This window comes from Xiphophorus couchianus, chromosome 22 (assembly GCF_001444195.1).
Source record: "Xiphophorus couchianus chromosome 22, X_couchianus-1.0, whole genome shotgun sequence".
In the NCBI taxonomy this organism is placed as follows: Eukaryota; Metazoa; Chordata; class Actinopteri; order Cyprinodontiformes; family Poeciliidae; genus Xiphophorus; species Xiphophorus couchianus.
In genome coordinates, this window is record NC_040249.1 from 30418837 (window position 1) to 30438156 (window position 19320).

General features: G+C 37.3%; 1 protein-coding gene and 1 long non-coding RNA gene across 3 annotated transcripts in view; one reads left to right on the forward strand and one right to left on the reverse strand.

Moving 5' to 3' along the window:
• Nucleotides 1-19320, forward strand: part of epas1b (endothelial PAS domain protein 1b) — a 95092-nt gene that overhangs the window by 35893 nt on the left and 39879 nt on the right. The window contains exons 2-4 of one of the 2 annotated variants that reach the window (XM_028006518.1): nucleotides 3161-3351; nucleotides 8309-8454; nucleotides 12470-12557. In XM_028006518.1, coding sequence (XP_027862319.1) covers nucleotides 3161-3351; nucleotides 8309-8454; nucleotides 12470-12557 — 425 coding nt within the window. Of the gene's footprint in view, nucleotides 1-3160; nucleotides 3352-7652; nucleotides 8163-8308; nucleotides 8455-12469; nucleotides 12558-19320 lie in introns of those variants that run through there. The other variant, XM_028006519.1, reaches the window with a different exon arrangement.
• On the reverse strand, nucleotides 4751-7904 carry LOC114137728 (uncharacterized). Its single transcript, XR_003594078.1, has 2 exons — nucleotides 7787-7904; nucleotides 4751-6468 (listed from the first exon to the last, which is right to left on the reverse strand). It is a non-coding gene; the product is annotated as an uncharacterized LOC114137728 (long non-coding RNA).

Below are 19320 nucleotides of genomic sequence, written 5' to 3' on the forward strand. Positions count from 1 at the left end.
CGTGTTCGCCAACAGTGAGCACATACTGTACATAAATTGCTTATAATCATCTCAACAAGCTGGGGAGCGTGCTGAGATGTAAACACCTCAATTATTTGTTCACAAAGATAAATCATTCTCATCCTCAGCAAGCACCTCTGAAAGCGCCTCTACAAGTTAGTCCTGCGGCCCACATTGAGCTGTAATCAGAGCGAACACGGTGGGGTTTAAACTCTTACATTAATTTGGAGTTCGCCAAAGAACAACAATTCCACACATGTGGTTGATGTAAATATCCATACAGGTCATCTTGTGTCCAGTCTGCGCGATCCGCGCTGAGATCAAGCAGTTTTGATAGGTCCGCCCTCCCGGCTTTAAATGCATAAGTTATGAATTTTATAAATAAATTTGCTCTGCCAGTAAAACACTCAGAGCAACAGAGACACTTGCAATCCGAATAAAATATAAAATGAAATAAAATAAAATCATTTTTTGTATTTTTTATTATTATTAATTTTTCTAAAAACAAAAGTAAATATCGTTCGGCCTGGCAGGGGGTTAGTAAAGCATGGCTGACCGCTAGGCTTATGGGGGGACCTGGGGGGAACCCTGGGCTAAATTCCACGGAGCATTCTACGTGTCCCGTTGGTAACTGCTGTTGTTACGTAAATGTGCTGGAGCTCCCACGCAGGTTGCTGCTTGTCTGGAAAAGATGAAGTGGGGTAAACCGAGCAGGGTGAAGTCATGTTTGCCATCACTCCCCACCGCTCGCTCTGCTGCTTGGCCTTTTTCTGGCTGCTGTCACACTCCATCTTACCAGATGCATGCGCTACAGGCTCATAAAACCATACTCATCACTCATGAAGGTGAACACTTGAGGGAGGCCAGAAATGTTTGTGTAATCTCCTAATATGTCGAAGTTGGGATGCAGAAGCATCTGGATTGTTTGTCTGTCTGAGTTTTCACCTCAGACTGGGAACGGTTTTCATAACAGAGACAAAAACAGAGAGAAAAATGGATCTGCATTTTTAAAAATTCACAGAGATCTATTTACTGGCATGTTTGCTTGGGTGAAAACAGAGCGTGAATGCATATTTTTATACATTAACATAAAAATATGTGACTGCAAGCCTTGTGTATGATCCAAGGCTGAATGAGGCTTTAGAGCAACACTGAATTAAGCAGAGGAAATGATAATAATCATTCTAATGTTCATCTTCAAGTGGCTTTTCATTCTCAAAGTAATCGTTTTTTTTTATTCAAATCGTCTTCTCTTCATACTAGTTTCCTCTCAGTGGAACATCTGCTCGGCGTCCTTGTTGCTGGACTCCAAACACGTTTATTCATGTATGTTTCCAAAGTTCAACTTTTGCTTCAATATGTGTTTCTCAGTCAGAATCAAACGGTGACTAAAAACAAACACAGGATCCACAACGGAGACGTATACTTCCTGTTTGTGTCTGTATAATAATAAAGACTTCAAGCGTTATAGATGACATTCATTAGTCAACAAATTCCTTTAACGTGATGAGGAAAATGACATGTCATACGATAAAATACTTACAGTCTATTTTCAGCGCTCGAATTCTGTCTTTTTCCTCGGTTTGTGAAACTTTGACCCCCCTGGGAACCTGGCAAACCGCCGCCGACACTGAAGGACTTCTTTCTCATGCCGAGTGACGTGTAGTGAGTTTGGAGTGAGATGTACAAATACATAAACCCAAAACAGAAGCTTTTTTTTTTTTACACTTTTGGCCTTAATTGAAATATTTATTTGTTTTAAAAACTCCATTCCATACTGTTCAAGAATATGATGGCAAGAAAAACAAAAGATTTTTAAAATAATGTCAAAAGTTTTTTTATTATTATTATTTTTCATGTTTTTCTGGACTGATCTCATTTTAACAAATTAAAAATGAAAGTTGTGTATGATCTTCGCTTTATTTGTATATGGAGTCTATGGTTCTATCCGTCTCCATGAATATCTCCATTTCTGTTTTGTAATTTTTAAAAGTCTGCTTCATTGTGCCAAAGTAAGTGCTTTAAATTTCCTATTTATTTATTGTTTTTTCTTGGGTTTTATTTTGAATATTTAAAACATCGTCCATTTCAGTGTGAAGTGTTAATTTACTAAATTAATATCTATTGGTCTTGAGAGGGTGACCTTATGACGTTTTCAGTTTATTACTTGAAAATGGTCTCAATATAAAACTATTATCATTTATCACAATAAATAATTTATTGTCTATCAAAATTAGTTATTGTGACAGGCCTCTGGGTTATTCAGCTGAAGAAGAGAAACAGTGTCAGTTTGTATGGTCGACTTTTTGTCACTGTGTTGAAAAGATAAAAATTGTATCGATATCGACCCAAATGTTCATAGCTGTGCATTCTTAATTGAAACAGCCAGTTTGTAAGTTCTGTAATTTTGACACTTAAAAATTTTGAAATTATAGAATAGAATCGATTTCAACTTTATTGTCATTGCACTGTCACAAGTACAAGCAACGAGATGTAGTTTGCATCTATCCAGAAGTGCTCTACAAGATATAAATATTTATTTACAGATGTACAAGACTACGTATGTATGGACTATAAGGGTGCTGAAAACAAATTCATAGATCAGTCATGTGAAGATCTATCCTATTATCCTATTATCTTCTGAGGCTCGTCACTAGGTGGAGCGTTTCCCTGTAAAATGTTGACCTGTGAAGTGTCAGGCTGGATCCAACTGAACTAGTTCCTAATTGACTCAACCTCGAAAACAAAAAAGTTGCTTGAACAGTAAAAGCATACTGACAACCAGAAATGATTTTCATGTTATCACCTGTAAGGTAACCTGGTGGATCGGCATGGTTCTGTGGAAACCATGAGAGTCCATATGACTGATGCTGCAGTGAACACTCTGAAGGCGACCTTTTGTGTTGATGCCTGTTGAATTACATGGCCTTCTTTACACAGAATCTAGCCTGCAGCAGTGTTCAAACTGGAAATCCTCCAAACAGTGAGTTTATTTAGCACCATTTAGCAAAAATCGAGCCTAACGAGTCAGAAGTCTGTAACCATCAACAGAAAGCAACTTTATGAATGATGCAGGCAGACATTAAAACTTTGAAGTGGACTGTCACAGACTAATAGTTTATTTTAACCTGCCTTCTTCCTGTGTGTGTTTGTGGCACAGGAGCAGCTCAGAGCGGCGTAAGGAGAAGTCACGTGATGCGGCACGCTGCAGGCGCAGCAAAGAGACAGAGGTGTTCTACGAGCTGGCCCACCAGCTGCCCCTGCCTCACAGCGTCAGCTCCCACCTGGACAAGGCCTCCATAATGAGGCTGGCCATAAGCTTCCTGCGCACACGCAAGCTGCTCACCACAAGTACATTCACACAAACTACTGCTACATGCATTTATATATGCAAACAGGTGGAAGTTGCAGAAAGGGAAAAATGCAAATGGAGAGCACGCCCTGGCTACAGGCTTATTGTATGCAACTTATTGTCAACCCTCGTTGGAAGGCCCCTCCTGATCCTCCTCTATTTGTCTTTGTAAGATTAGAACCTAAAGAAATTCAACAAAAGCAGCAGACTTATTGTTCTTCTGCTTTTGGTGTCTCAGAACAAGATCTTAGGGAAAACAAATTAAACAACTTGCAATGTCATTGGTCGATGTCATTGGGTTTTTTGTTGTTGTTTTTTTAAGGTTTGTTTATCTCTAACTGTTACAAAAGCCTTTGTGAGCTCAGCTCAACAGTGGGAAGCTAGGCTTCAGTCTGCAACGCTCAAAGGAAATGAAAAGTTCAATTGTTTATTTAAAGTTAAATCTGCTGTTGGTTTCTTAAGGACTTTAGTTGGAAAGGTTTGAACAGATTGGGATAATTGTTATTCCTTCCTTTGGGTACAAGAAAGAGAAAAGAACAATTGAAAACTGAGTTTGGTACCATAATAAAAATTAAAAGTCTTTAGAATGAAGCACTCTATGAAAAAAAAAACGAATGTCATCATAAGTGAGCAAATTTACATGATTCTTCTCTGAATTTATTAAACTTTTCTCTAAATTCAGTTACCTATATATGAAGGGATTTTCCCCAATTTGGTATATTATTAAAAACTTACAAATATCTTCTTATAGAGTGAACATGAAAACAGAAACATGATTTAAAATCTAAATATTGCATCCTATGGACTCTTTCATATTTGAGTTCTGTAAAGGCAACAAGGGAGCCATTTTGTTTGAGTAAAATAAAATTATATTCAAAGAACTAAATAAATACAGAACAAATTCAGTCATGTAGATTCAGAAATGAAAAGACACTTTAACATCAGTTTTTACTGCTTCTTCAAAAAATAATCATGCTTCTTGAATGTTTTTTTTCTCTTTGTCTTTATTATGTTTTAAAGTATTCTAGTTACAATTTAACAGAACATTAGCAAACCTAAAAACAAACAAGCAAACAATTAAAACATGAGGACGATGCTATGTTCAGGGCCATCCTTTAATGAGGGGTGCTTATAAAGTATTAACTCAGAGAGCAGGATACACATTTTTTAGATTTTTTTTATCTCCACTTTTTAATTATGCTCTGTTTCACAATGAAACTCAATAAAATGCACTTAGATCTGCTATTGTATTGTGACACAACATGAAAATTAGTTCACACATTATGAATACTTTTACACTGCAATATCCCAGTTCAACTTTTTGATTTATTGATTAGGTGTTTTTTAATATTTGATATATACTTCCAAGTAAAATTAATTAAAACTCTTGAAATCATGTCTCACTGTTGAACAATTTCCACCAATAATACAACCTAAATACTCCATAGACAGTTATATTTAGAGTGATAAATGTTTTTTTTTTTTTTTACATAATTCAGATGCCTTTTTATAGAACAGTGGTTTCCTGCACTTAATGATGCCGATTTTGTGCAGCTCTAAACAATAACCAGCAGCTCAACAATTCACTCTTATAACAACATGTCAGCAAAACAGGAAATTGTTTTGATTTACACAAAAGCTTAATGTTATCTATAAATCTTTACCGCCATGTTTAATGTGCCATCATTCTGCTGCTATGTGCCTGTCCATGTTCTGTTTGTGTAATGAACTGTTTTGCATTGTGTGCAGAGGATATAGACAATGCTTCATTAACAAACAGCCATCGCTGCTTCCCATAATTTGATTTGTACACCTTCATCAATCAAGGAAATCATTTACAGTTCTGTAGTCGTAGATCTGCTAAAACGGAATTACATGACATCCAGAAGGAGTAAATCACTTTGACATAGAAGTAATGGAGAAATTAGAGAAATTACACTTAATGGAAAGAAATGTTAAAATATTTTAACACCATTATAAATAGCAGACAGAATATATGGTAACTTTTTTTTGTGTTATCGTAGCTCAATTTTATTTTACTCCTCAACCCCTGACCTGAGCTTCATGGAGGCTCTGAATAATTACACAAATTTCATTTCTTGGTTTGCTATTTTTAATACAATTTTAAAACACTAAAAAAACCTTCCACATTAACATAACGGGATATTTGCATGTAAAACTTTGAGGAAAGTGTTTATTTTCATACAATTTGTATTAACACTCAAAAAAATAATAGAATCCAGAAATAACATAAAGAAACAGCCACAGCCACCTCATGAGGGTATAGCAACTTTTCTAAAATTTTTCTTAGGTTATGCTTTAGTTAATTGACGTTGTAGATTCTTAAAGGGCCTTTCTAAAGAGCTGGCACAATGATGACACAAATGTGACATAAATGTTTGTCCAAGTTGTCAAGATTAGGATTTGTGTCTAGAATTCTGATAAAAATTTCAATTCAGTACAATTTGGAATAAGATTATAGCAAAAACTTTGTAAAAATGAAGTGCTGTGAATACTTTCCAGATGCAGAGCATCACAGCTGTAACCCTCCACTTGTGAAAGCAAATCTGTTGGGTTCAGCTTGGTACTCTGACAGTAATTCTGAGTGCTACACTGCCGACAGGACACAAATAAAAATAAATTTATAAAGAGATCTCGTACCTGCTTTTGAACCCTCTGCTGGCAACCAAACATCAGGGCGCCACGCAAAACTTGATGAAGTTTAAATTACAACGCAATCTAAGCATCTTAATTTGAATTTCCTGAAATTCAAGTTAAATCACTACATTGATTGCAGGAATTTTTGTAAAGGAGGAGAAGAAGGAGATGCAGAGAGAGAGGTGAGAAGGAGGAAAGACGAGAAAGAGGAGGAGCGAAGCTGATGAGGGTAGGAAGAAGTGTGAGAAGGCAGGAAAGAGCAGGGAGATCCATCCGATGCAGCTGCTGATAGCGCTATCGGGCCGCTCTGATTGCTGCTGATGAGGGCCGATACCGGAGTGGAAGCAGAGCTCTGCCCATCGTTCGGCTGCTGCTGGCGGTATCCCCGCTAGCCATAACAGCAGACCGCCGTGGCGCCAAACAAGCCGCGCGCGCTGCAACATCCGTGGCTGTCTGTGCTGCGTGTGCAGAGAAAACACCTGGTTACATAACATGAATGCGAGATGAAGCACTTTGATGAGGAGGAGCTTTTTGGCTGACCGGGCTTACACAGGGAACCTGTTTGAAATAAAGTCTTTAACATTTGTTACGTTTTAGTTGAAAGTTGTATCCAAATGAATAATAATAATAATAATAATAATAATAATAATTGCATAAAATAATATGTTTCTAAAGTAAATTTAACCACTTCTATTTACCGGTATATAAAAAATAAATCGGAATCTGTTTCAACAAATCAACACTATCAGTACCTGTGTTTCCATTGACCATACAACTGCACAACATTTCACAAATAAATTTGCCTTATGGAAACACGGTACTTTTGAAAAAACCTGTCTATAAAATGTTTTGGCACTAGGATGAGGTGTTCACACGGGTCACATGAACAGCACCAGAGGTTGCCACGGTGCAAACCACGAAGAAGAAGATGACAGGAAGTACCGTAGTTGGAGGATGACGGCGGCTTGTTTTATAATGACTTATTGCATAATCAAATGTAGTCATGGGAGCTTTTTATTGCGTTTCTTATTTAATGGAAACACCAAAATTGTGAAATTGTGCTTTTTTTATATTTGTGGAATGTTGACAAAGTTTTGCACACATTTGTAATGTAAACACATTACACATTACGTCAAACGTATTGCCTCTTTTCAGAAGCGAGCAATGCTGTGTTTTTTTTCTACCTAACAGATTTGCTTTTTTCTTAATTTACCGTAATTGGACAGGATATACATCACATTATGTGCGCAAGCATTTTGAAATGATTTATCATTGCTTCATTTTTAAACCAGATAAAGATATACAAAAATATACTTTTATCAATTTTCTGTAATTTATTGCACTTCTCATCTTTTTAAGGATTTTTAGTATGTCTTTCTGTCTTTGGTGTGAAATCCAGAAATATGAGCCTGAGTCCCCTCAGCCCATACCAGAGAGCAGATGGTGTTACCATGATGATTTTGTCAGGAGTTAGCTACACACCCTCAACTTGGTCCTTTCATATTTTCTGTCATATTCTGCTTCGTGTTACACAATCTAAACACAATTTCCTTCCTATCGACATACTCTGCACACGGCAGCAGCATAAACGTCATGAAAGAAGGGGGAATTATCCGTTCTGCAGCTGCGTGTCAGACTCTGCTCTGCAGCCCATTATTTTCAAACGAGGTCAGTTACGCAACCGAAAAACAACAGAGCAGAGAAAAAAGTGCAGCTCGGTCCAAATGACTGGTAATCACGGCTAAGTACAGTATGTAGGCCAAAGGTGGCACTTACTTTTTGGACCAGGATCCCAAAGAACTCTGCTGCGATTTTGGGGGCCCATGGGAAAAGCTCCAGGCTCCTGTGGGAGTTCTGTACGAACCGGGCCTGGATCCAAACTCAATCCCCAGGCCTCACCGGGAGCCTTGAGAACGGCTCCCCTCTTATCTCAGGGAAGCACAGAGGAGGAACTGCGAGCTTCCCACCCTCCACCCCACCAACTACTGGGCTTTGTTCAGCTTGAAGCTGCTGTCCAAGCATGCACACACACATGCACAGCTGTGCTAGAAGTGCTTTTTTATATTAATTATCTTTGGAAGGAGACCTCAAGGACAGACCGGAGTCTCTCTGTGTAAATGTTTGGACACTGTGCTGCGCTGTGTATTTGAAAGTAATTGCTTAATATGTTATCTTTTCAAGTCTGGACGATCTCTATTTGGTTGCAAAAGGGGAAACAAGCCTATTGCTGAGATTTACGCTGATGCCAGTTCTAACATCAGCAACCAGTGACAGAAACACTCTCTTCTCCGCTCCCAGGCCACAGCAGCTGTGACGGCGAGGAGGACAGGCTCATGGACAATCTGTACCTGAAGTCTCTGGAGGGCTTCGTCACAGTGGTAACGTCAGATGGCGACATGATCTTCCTGTCGGAGAACATCAACAAATTCATGGGCCTCACGCAGGTACACAAGTTCTGTGAGAGAACGGCTTTTTGCTGAATCAGACTGAAACAGAAAATGAAGCATTATTAGAAGAAAGGGATACAAATACTAATGTCCCACTCACAATTTATTTATTTTTGTTCCCAATTTGACTAAATTAGGGTTAAGCATTTGCAGAAACAAGCGTTCCATTCTATAAACACTAAAGTTAAGTTTCTGTGGAACAGTCCTGCTTTGTTGCTTTCATAAAAGGTTATTTTTATTTTTTCTTTATTTTAATTAAGAAAGCTGCTATTAAGCTTTATCACTTGCTTCTAAAGCCATGTCTGATTCAGCAGATACATCTACAGTCTCTAATAAACTCCCTTCGAAATCCTGCTGACCACATTTCAATATGAGGCAGTTAGCTTAAATGGTTATGCTAACATTAGCATATTTGCTCTTGGTTTTGATTTGACTTGTTGATCATTCTTCATTTCATTTCACTGTGGTTTAAGGTAATAACATGCAGCAAAAATGTGTAGAAAAAGTATTTGTCATTATTGAACTTGCAAAATGCAGCTGCACAGATTACTAGCTAGCGTTGTAGCTGCAACTGGCATAAAATCAGTCTGTACAACTACATCGGGGATTAGTTTGAGTTTAGTCTGACTAATTATTTAAAATGCATTAAGAATAACAGTCAGAAAGTGTATCAATATGAATAATTAAGACAAAACTAAAAAGCAGAAAAACCTTTATTATATTTTTGCTTAAAATATCTCCAATGACTGTAAATATGTTTTTTTGCGGTTATGTATTACTATTATTTTAATAACTAGTGCAGGGGTCACCAACACGGTGCCCGTGGAACCCGTTCGCCCCAGGGGACCTTGTCAGTCACCTGCGGAGCAAGTTCCAAAAATAACCATTGTCATTAGGGAGCACTGCCAAAGAAATTATTTAATTTAATGTTTTTACATTGAATTAATAACATTTGTTTATATTTGAATTTTTTTAAAAGTAAATTACAAACATTTATTAAATTAATTGCTTTATGCATAAACATTTTTTCTATGGTTAAAGTTCAGAACTGCGCAGACGCCTGCAGGATATTATCGGAGGGCAGCAGCGCCTGCAGCTGTACAGCTGCACCCACTCTGCCTACCTTAAGATTTTCCTTGAAGTAAAAAAAGAAAATAATAATTTCTGAAAGTTTTATTATCGAACTCTCTTTACAATTAACAAAATTGTGGAGAAAAAAAAAAGATCTTATGTGTCAAAACATCTTGTACGTAGCGCACATCTGATTCTGTGGGGGAAGGGGGAGGGCACGCTAAAGCTTAAATCTGATTGGTCAGTTTGCTTTTGTTCATTTGGTGGCTTGGCGCTTTTTCTGTAAGATAAAAATGAATGACAGGAGTTTGAACCTCCCGTAGTTCTAAGAGCGGTCGTTTGGATCCCAGCAGAGCGTTTTACAGTGTGTGGTTCTGGCGGGTCGTCGGTTTCTGAGCTTCTTTGATGTTTTCCGAACTGGAGAGCTGATAGGTCTCCCGTTAGCTGACATCTGCCGCTCTTCCTGAGCGTCGCGCTAAGACTGCGAGTTAAACAATTTAATCTAGTCGAAACATTCCCCAAAAGAGTAGAAATTAAGCAAACATTGTTGCTTCACCTTCTCCTCCTTTGGACGTCTGACACCACCTGAACCTGGGAATCAACATCCTCCTCTTTCCGTGGATCACACGAGTAGGCTTCGCTTCCATGTCTTTATTTAGCATCGTTTGTGTAAAACGAAAAAAAGGGTGCGCTGCTTTAGTGGTTTAGGTTTGTGCGGCTTTTGTGCGACGCGCACATGATGCGCGTTGGAGAGGTAGTTGTGCTCTTGCAGGTCAGGTGCAGTGATAGTTTTGTACGTAGGCCTACCTTCCAATCTGTCGGACAGTTTTTTTTCCGACATCTGCTGGTGTCAGCCAGCGGGTGACCCATCAGCTTTTAAGTTTGTGAAACCACAAAAAAAGCTAATAAACCGGCGACCCGCCAGAACTGCACACTGTAAAAAGGCTCAGGGGGGATCTTAGAATTATGGGAGGTTCAAACTCCACTCATCATTTTTAGCTCACAGAAAAAGCAAACTGACCAATAAGATTTAGGCTTTCGCGTGCCCTTTGACACCCACAGACTCACAATGATGTGCGCTACATACAAGATGTTTTGGCACAAAATAACTTTTTCTTCTCTCCACAATTTTGTTAATAGTAAAGAGGGTTGGATAATAAAAATATACAATAACGTTTCTTTTTTTTTATTTAAAGGAAAATCTGTACCGCTGCAGCTGCACCAATCCATACTCTTCCGTCACTTTTGGGCAATTTAGAATCACACAGAAAAGCTCCAAAAGGGAATCAAACTTAAAACTCTGAACTAAGAATTTCTGATCACATAATAGCTATTAACCATAGCTGCATGGTAAATTATTACTGATAACTATTGTCAGTAGTCCCTAACATTAATATGATCAGGCAGCATGCAATCATATGTATATTATATATACTCTTATTATAATGGCTGAGCCAAGAAAATGTATGTCTGTACCAAACAAGTAGCCCTTCGTGTTACTCTGTACCCGTGAAGTAGCTCCCAGTCTCAAAAAGGTTGGTGACCCCTGAACTAGAGAATATTAACTCAGGCAAACAGAAGACTTTCACACAAGGTGTCGCATAAGCCCACTCTGTTTGTGCGAAGTACTTGTGAGGTCGGCTCTGTGTGTGCTATACACAGGACAGTTTCAGCTCTAAACATTTCTCTTCTTTTTTTTGCAAACACTTTAAAACTGAATTATCCAAGAAAGGAAGTTCATTGTGTGACTGTTTTGGTGCAAACAAGCCAGGTATCTGGAGGTGACTTTTTTTTTTCTTTTTGCTCCTCACTTTAATCGTCACTCAGTTCTTCCAGTGTGTTTATTACAAAATAAATCACTACTGGTAGCTAATGAGAACAGCTGGTAACATTATTTATGTTGACCTAGAGTGCTTGTTAGCCCAGTGACAAGATGGCTTATAATAATGAATATCTGCGGACCACATCCAAATTTGTAAATTAGTGCAATGCCTCCATTCTTTCTTGCATGACTGCTGTTTAATTAGTGTGAGTTACTAATAAAACAGCACTAAGTAAATAGTATTGTGAAAGTGTAGGCTTGTTCATACTTATAGGTTCTTAGAGTCTTATCCTGACATAAAGTAAGTATTTTACCAAGAAGCTTTAATAGAGTTTTTTGTTTCTGTTCAATGGGATGTTTCAGTTAGCTAATTAAATAATATTCATGTTTTATGCTAATTAGCACCCTTCAAAGTTAGCCAACCTGTAGAAATATTTCACTTTCATTAAAATAACGATAGTCAAAAACTTATTTTAAAAAAATTGCTAAAAGTGTATTCTAATAAACATCTTATTACGTCTTATATTCTAGAAAAATGAATATATTGGAGTATTAAATAGTTTAACTGTTTGCCTCATAAAACATGAGTTGAAGACATATTTTAGCAGTCTTCAATATATTCATGTCTTACTCTAGCTGATGTTTTTGTGTGAGCAGATTAGATGAATTGCTATGCTAATGCTAGCATGTTTCCTTTATGTTTTGATCTGAATTTTGATAACAAATTGATAACAAATCAAAATGGGGTTACATTAAATTGATTGTGGACAAAAGTTACAGGATGATGTTCCCTTGCTTTTTCACCTATAGCATTAATTAGCCTAAATAATGATTTGCATATCCCATTTAGATATCAACAGACTTCTTTATTAGACAACTTCACGTCTCACTTGTAAACCATTTTCATGGTCCTTATACTGAAGGCGTTTCCATATATTTATGTCTATATAACATGAATTACAAATCCTTTAAAAATCCTATAATCAGGAAAAAGACGCCGTTACATTTAAGCACCAAGTATTTTGTTCAAAACTGTTTGTGGACATTTATTGTGGATAGGAAGTAATGTTAGATTGTTGGCTTCTGATTCTGAAGAATCTTCATTCTGTTTTTTGTCAGGTGGAGCTCACAGGTCACAGCATCTTTGACTTTACCCACCCATGTGACCACGAGGAGATCAGAGAAAACCTTAGCCTGAAGTCAGCAGGTGAGCATTCAATCTTACCAACCCACATTACAACTGCAAGATATTTTTACATAAACAAATCTCACGCTCATTCTGGTTGATTTTAATCTAACAAAAACATCATATTTTTAATACAATTATTAAAGCTTTGTGTGAGCTCACCATCCGAGCATAAGTTATTCCACAGAAGCAGATTTGTATTTGGTTATTTGCAAGGCAAACTACGTGAAGAGAAATTCTTGATTTGTAGTTTGAAACTAATGGAGATGTCTTGGAGGCAAGATTAAACATCTAATTTTCAGTAAACGTCTTCTGTTCTTTTCTGTTATACCTGTGTCTTAACATTACTTTTTATCATTTTGTTTTAAAGGCATAAAAAACACGATGCCATGGAAAGATATGCTTACCCATTACATATTACACATCTAACACTCTAACTTTAACACTCAAAACCACACATGCGTCACTCACATCAGCATGCTGGATGCTTGAAACTGAAAATGAAGGCGACTCATGCCCTACTTTCTGGTTAACTTTTAAATTATTCTTCCACTTTGGGACACTGATAGAGCATTGAAGTTTCATTCTGAGACAGCCATTTTCCAGAAAATGAAGCTTCTTTTTTAATTCTAAAGTCAGTATAAAGACTTGGTAGTGAAGTGTTTGTAGATTGTGAATTCTACTCCGCAGGTCCCAGTACACATGCACTATTCCCAACGGGAACACATAAAGTGACACCCATACTTCCAAAACAAGGCAGGACTCAAAGTTTCTCAAAGTTCCCTTGTTTCACTCAGCTTTAGATCCACGTAACACATTTTTCAACACACCAGCATATACAGCAAGTTGGAAGAGTGTCACAGCAGCCGTGTTATTTGAATGAACCATTTTGATGGTGGAAATCTGTACAACCTCAAAACAACTGAAAAGTTGTGTATATCTGTTGGGATTGGAAATACACATTTCTATAGATTGGGAAACCTGTGAATGACTGAATGAATGCAGAAGTCTGCTCTATTAGCTGGAAACTAGGGCAGTATAAGCACACAGCAGGGTTTATGATTGAGCAGAAAATCACCAGATTTAGTTATGCTGCGCTGCTGAATTATAACAAATGAGCCTTTGCTAACTGCAAGGATCACTGTTACATCTCAATAGCTGTACATCCCTTTTTGTGGGGCTTTCCTAACATGTGGAAGCTTTAAAAACAGATTTTAAATGGAAACAAATTTTCTTTCTTATTCTGTAGTTATGATTGGTTAGTTCTCCTGCTTTGTAGCAGATCTACTAAGCCATATAAAAGCATAAATAATGTTAGTTGTCACAAGATGTGTTAGTATGAAGAACTGGTGGACCTTTAAATCAATATCTTGAAGAACGAGTTTTTTATGCCTTTAAAACAAAATGATAAAACATCCACCGTATTTAGCGGTGGATGTTGCATTTCTGATCAATGCTGGCTGGTTGAAGGAGCCAGCGGGAAAGTCCAGAGTGCCATGAAATGAGGTATGATCCTAAACTTCACAGTAGTCTTGAGCAATAATGGAGCCACAGTCATCCTTATCCTTTGAGCCCTCTAAGGGGAACTGATTGCAAATCTTGCCTTCCTAAGCAGTAAATAAAACCCATGTGTTCAGCCTTTCAGCCTTTTAATCTTCTCTCAAAGGCCCTTAACGCTTTCATTTCTACTCCACAAGAAGACACAAATTCACATAATGAACTGAGAGTGAGCTGCAAATTTCTAAAACTTTCCCATCACTGTTGAATCAAAAAGGAGCCTCAATAAATATAAATGTTATCGACCTGCCAAAAATATATGGCTCAAAAGACTCATAATATATTAAAGCAAGACAAACCCAGAGTTTTATAGAAGGTTGTAAGCAAATAATACATAAAAGAATAAACTTGTAAATAGTTAAAAGGTGGACAATGTCAAGTCAGACTTGGAAGGATTTCAACAACTGTGGCTGCGTTTTGGTAAGCTGATATAAAAACAATGTTCCATAACCTTCAATATACATATTGTGCAATTGAAAAGTATTTACAGCCATTGAAATTTTTCAGATAAAGTTACATTATAGCTACACATTTCAATGAGAATATCATGTAATGTCATGTAATACCATAGGGTGTGTCTTTGCTAACTCTTAACATCTGGAAACATTCTTATTCACAAAAAAGCTTAAGCTCCTTTAGATTGGTTGGAGAGTATGCATTAGCATCCATGCTTTGATTCTCAGTTGGATTGAACTGGATTTGGACTATTCTAACATGTTGTAAACATTCAATTACCTTTTTGGTAACACTTTATTTGACTGGGTGTGCATAAGACTGACATGACATTGTCATAACATGACATAAATTTGTCATGAACATGAATGAGTCTTTATGAATGTTTATGACTGTTATCATAAAGTGTCATTCGGTAAATAACTTTTAATGCAAAGTTGCTTTAAAAATTGCATTAAAAGTCAATTAAAAGTGCAAACTTTGAATTATTTGGTAAATAATGACACTTTTAATGCAAAGTTTGAATTTTTTATTTTTTTTACCCCTCCAGGGGTCTTTTGTGGGCTCTAGTGTCCCTTATATGAAAGTAGGATGACAGGAAAGGGGGAAGAAGAGGGGGAAAGACATGCGGCAAATATCGTCGGGTCCAGGAGTTGAACCCGCGACGGTCGCGTCGAGGACTGAAGGCCTCCAAACATGGGTCGCGCTAACCCCTACGCCACCACGGCACACCCCGCAAAGTTGGAATTTTTAATGGACTTTTAATGCAACTTTTAAAGCAACTTTGCATTAAAAGTGTCTTAAATTTCTGAGTGATAATTTATGACAACAGACATAGATATTCATAAAGACTTCTTCATGTTCACGACAGATGTTATGTCATGTTTATGACAATGTCATGTCAGTCTTATGCACACCCAGTCAAATAAAGTGTTGCCCATTTTTTCTGTATGTTTATGACTATCTGCATTTCCATAAAAATGTGCTCAAAACAAATGTTTTGGGTGCAAAATACAATTTTGTTCTGCTAATTGTTTTTGTGAAAATGTGTGAAAACAAAACTTTCACATGTGAATATGTCATTAAAATTCATGGTGGCGACAGATGTAAACACCTATATAACATACATATTTCAACCACAGCCCTAGAGCTCATCAGCAGCCATCAGAGGAAACATTGGAGCGACGAGTCCCTTACACATAGGAACTGCTCCATAACTTATATACAAATGTGTTTTTTGGACTTTGTAGTCGGGGGTTTTACAGAAGCGATGGATTCAACTCTTTGGAATGGCAAACTCAACTTTTGATGTCAATCAAAAGTTGAGTTGGACTACTCCTTGGACAATCCACAGCTGGATTGTCCAAGGAGGTTTTGTGCTTACAAATAAACTCATTGCAGCTGTAATCAAACTGGTGACTCATGTGATGCAAAACAGTGTTTCCATTGCAGTTTAGTAAAGCAAAAATTTAGACATGGCTGAAAAACCACCTCACCGTAACGTAAAAATATTTTATCAAAAAACGTGTTCCATTCAGCAAATTTATTTTTGTAATTTCAATTTGCGCAATTTCATGACCTGTGAACTTATTTCCATGGCTTGAGTCACTTGGAGCGTAAAACAGATTTTCTCCCAGCTCTGCCCTGTCTTTAGCTTCATTCATCTAACAATAAACTCTGACCTGCTAATATTCAAGCACAGCCTTGCTACAGCATGATGCTGCCCCCACCATGTTTCACCCTGGAGATGGGATGTTCAGTCTTACACCACATATAACATTTTGGATGTTGACTAGAAAAATACATTTTGGTCTCATGTGACCAGAGCAGGCTCCTCCACATGTTTGATTTGTCCCCTATATGGCATGTAGCAAACTGCAAACTGGACTTTTCATCACTTTCTCTCAACAATGTTCTTCTTCTTGTCAATATTACATAAAAAATAAATTAGTGAAATGTTTGACAAACAGCTTCTTCCACCTGAGCTAAGGATCTTTGCAGTTTGAGTGAACAACAAACAAGGTTTGCTGTTGTGCCACACTGTTTCCTTTTCTTTGTGAGGTATTTAATGATGGACATAAAGTTTGTAACTCTCAGAAGTCTTAACTTAATTTGCAGCTTCTAGACCTGTTGTTCTGAGCTCTGGATTAAAATAAAGAACACTCACAGTAGTACAGGACATTGCATAATCCTGTATATTTAACGGGCAAGCATCCAGAAAAAGGATGACAGAAGGTCAGAGGTTACATACTGCAGAGAGTAACTTAAAGACAGATACGCAGAAGGGTTTGTGCATTCTTTGTGCTTTACTTGGACTGAACCAAATGAAAAAGGATAAGAAGTGGTAGTGTTTTGGTGGGGAAAGATTCCAATATGTCTGCACCAGAGATTTGACCTCATACTGAAGGTTTTCTGCTTAGTCTCCAAACAGAAAACTGTGTTACTTTCCTGAAATAAGGAATAATCTAATGAAACAAGCTGTTTTATACTAGAATGTCATTTCTGCCCTTCAGACAATCACATTCACCAATTTGTTGGAGATAACTTATCAGCACTGAAACAGATCAATTCCGTTGGGTTTATAGTCCTCTTCCACTACTAGTTTACTCCTCATTTTTACATTTGTGTTTTGTCTTCACTCAGAAAGGCATTTTTCCCTCTTTGTTTGGTGTAAAGATAAAAACGCACTCGGGGACTGGCGCGTTGGTGAAAGACACCACACAACGCTTGGCTCTGTGGCTGCAACTCAACAGCTGAACCCTGACCTCAAGCTCAACCTAATTCCACGTCCTGTTGGGCTGTTTTCCAGTGCACACATGGGGAGGCAGATATCTGGAGTGTTGACTTGAACTTTTTTCAAACAGTCTGCTACCGAGTAGCAGGATACATGCTGCATTTACAAGATACGCCAGTGAGGGTTAGAAAAATATTTCAAGAATAGAAACTTCTGTCATTTAAAACAAATATCTAGGCTTAAAGATAATTATTTTTAGGTTTTTAGTATGACTGTAATATATTTTGAAAGCATAAGAATATAATTTGATACGTGTAGGAGTTTAAAATGAAAAAGTCGACAAAGAGACAAATTGCACAGAGTCCATTCATTATAGCAGTATGGTGTATATTATTGCCCTTTAAATGTCCTCGACAGGAAGTGTTAACTCTTTACACCAATGTTTCAACAGTTTGCCAACTGCTCTACCAGAGAAAACAACTCATTGGATTTGTTTTACACAGACCTAAAGGATTAATATATTTCCAAAGCCAGACCTCCTCTGGAAAAAGGAGACCACCACCTAGTTTTTCTCTGATCATTATATAAACCTCTTTTTTCAGTGACAGCCTGCAAAGAAAAGAGCTTTGAGAAAATGGTCACAGCAAGTTGAAGAAACCCTACAGGGTTGTTTTGAGGTTACAGATTGGATTGCTCTTTGCCAGCCACATGGAGAGATCATCCATGTCATGACTGAGTGTGTGACTGACTATACAAACCATGTGAACAGCAGCATCCCCACCAGAACTGTGAGATGCTTCCCTAATAAGTCAGGAAGGCACATAGGGAGTTATTGAGAAGTATGCAGAAGCAGCTCAAAGACACAATAATATTTAATTTTCCTTTGGGATCAATAAAGTGTTTTTGAATTTTGGGCAGTTTTTAGTGTGGGGAAAGAAAACCATTTGTTTCAATGAAGGAGGCATCTCTTGGTTTCTATTCAAGGCACAACAAGCAGGCGTGGGTTTTCCTCAGAAATGTCAGAGACTGGTACCACAATGTAAAGGTTTTTAGTAAGACATGGATGAAAGTATTTATTTACAAAGTTGAAGCGATTTCCTCTGTTAGTGAAAAACGGACTCAGACTTGTTCTCAGGAATTAAAGCTTGACTTGGACGTGTCATATTTCACTGTGTACTAAACACAGTGACACATTTGAATAGTTTTGGTAAAATATATTGCAGTCCCTGGAGATTTTTTGTTTTTGGCGTTGTCTCTGTTGATGTACAGTAAATGTCAAAGAATTTGGACTGGTTGTGTATCTTGGGAGATTTTCAGTGCCTTTTGAACAGCAGGAGCAATGCTTTTAGCTTTTTACAATTTCATCAAATCTCATTTAAAATTGATTTCAAGCTGCACTACCATTTTCATGTACTGTAAATCTACCATTTTGCATGTATGTTATTGTGGACAAAACTAATTTTGAATATTTTCAAATTACCTGCTCAAAAGATAAAACATGATTAGAATCAGTTTTGCTGTTTCAAGTCTGAGGGGTTTTAATTTCACCATGCTTGAATAATTCCTACTCTCCCTCCCCCACACACACATCTTTTTTCTATTAAAAACAGAGAAACGTTGAATTTAACCACTAAAGCTGGCATTTAGATGATTATCAATTCTGAAAATTCATGCATTGTATATTTATATATGACAATCACAGTTTTAATAGAATAAGAAAAATTAAACATTAGTTCAAACGTAGCGTTTGTTTGGCATCCCTTAAAACTTCATGTTTGTATGTCCAAAGGAAGCAAAATTAAGAAACCCTCTAAAGTTTTGTCATAAATCTAGTTTCATTTGTCAATACAGTGAGTCATATCAGCTGTTGCCAGAAGAATATACAACTTATATTTAGTTTTTGTTTTTAAATTCATAATTTGTGAAGTTTGGCGAATAGTCCAGACCTGGACGCCAGGCACTGTTGTGTAAAGAGACAGGAATTCTGAAGAAATCTCAGCTCACAACAGCTAAAACTGGAAACCGAATACACATGACCTT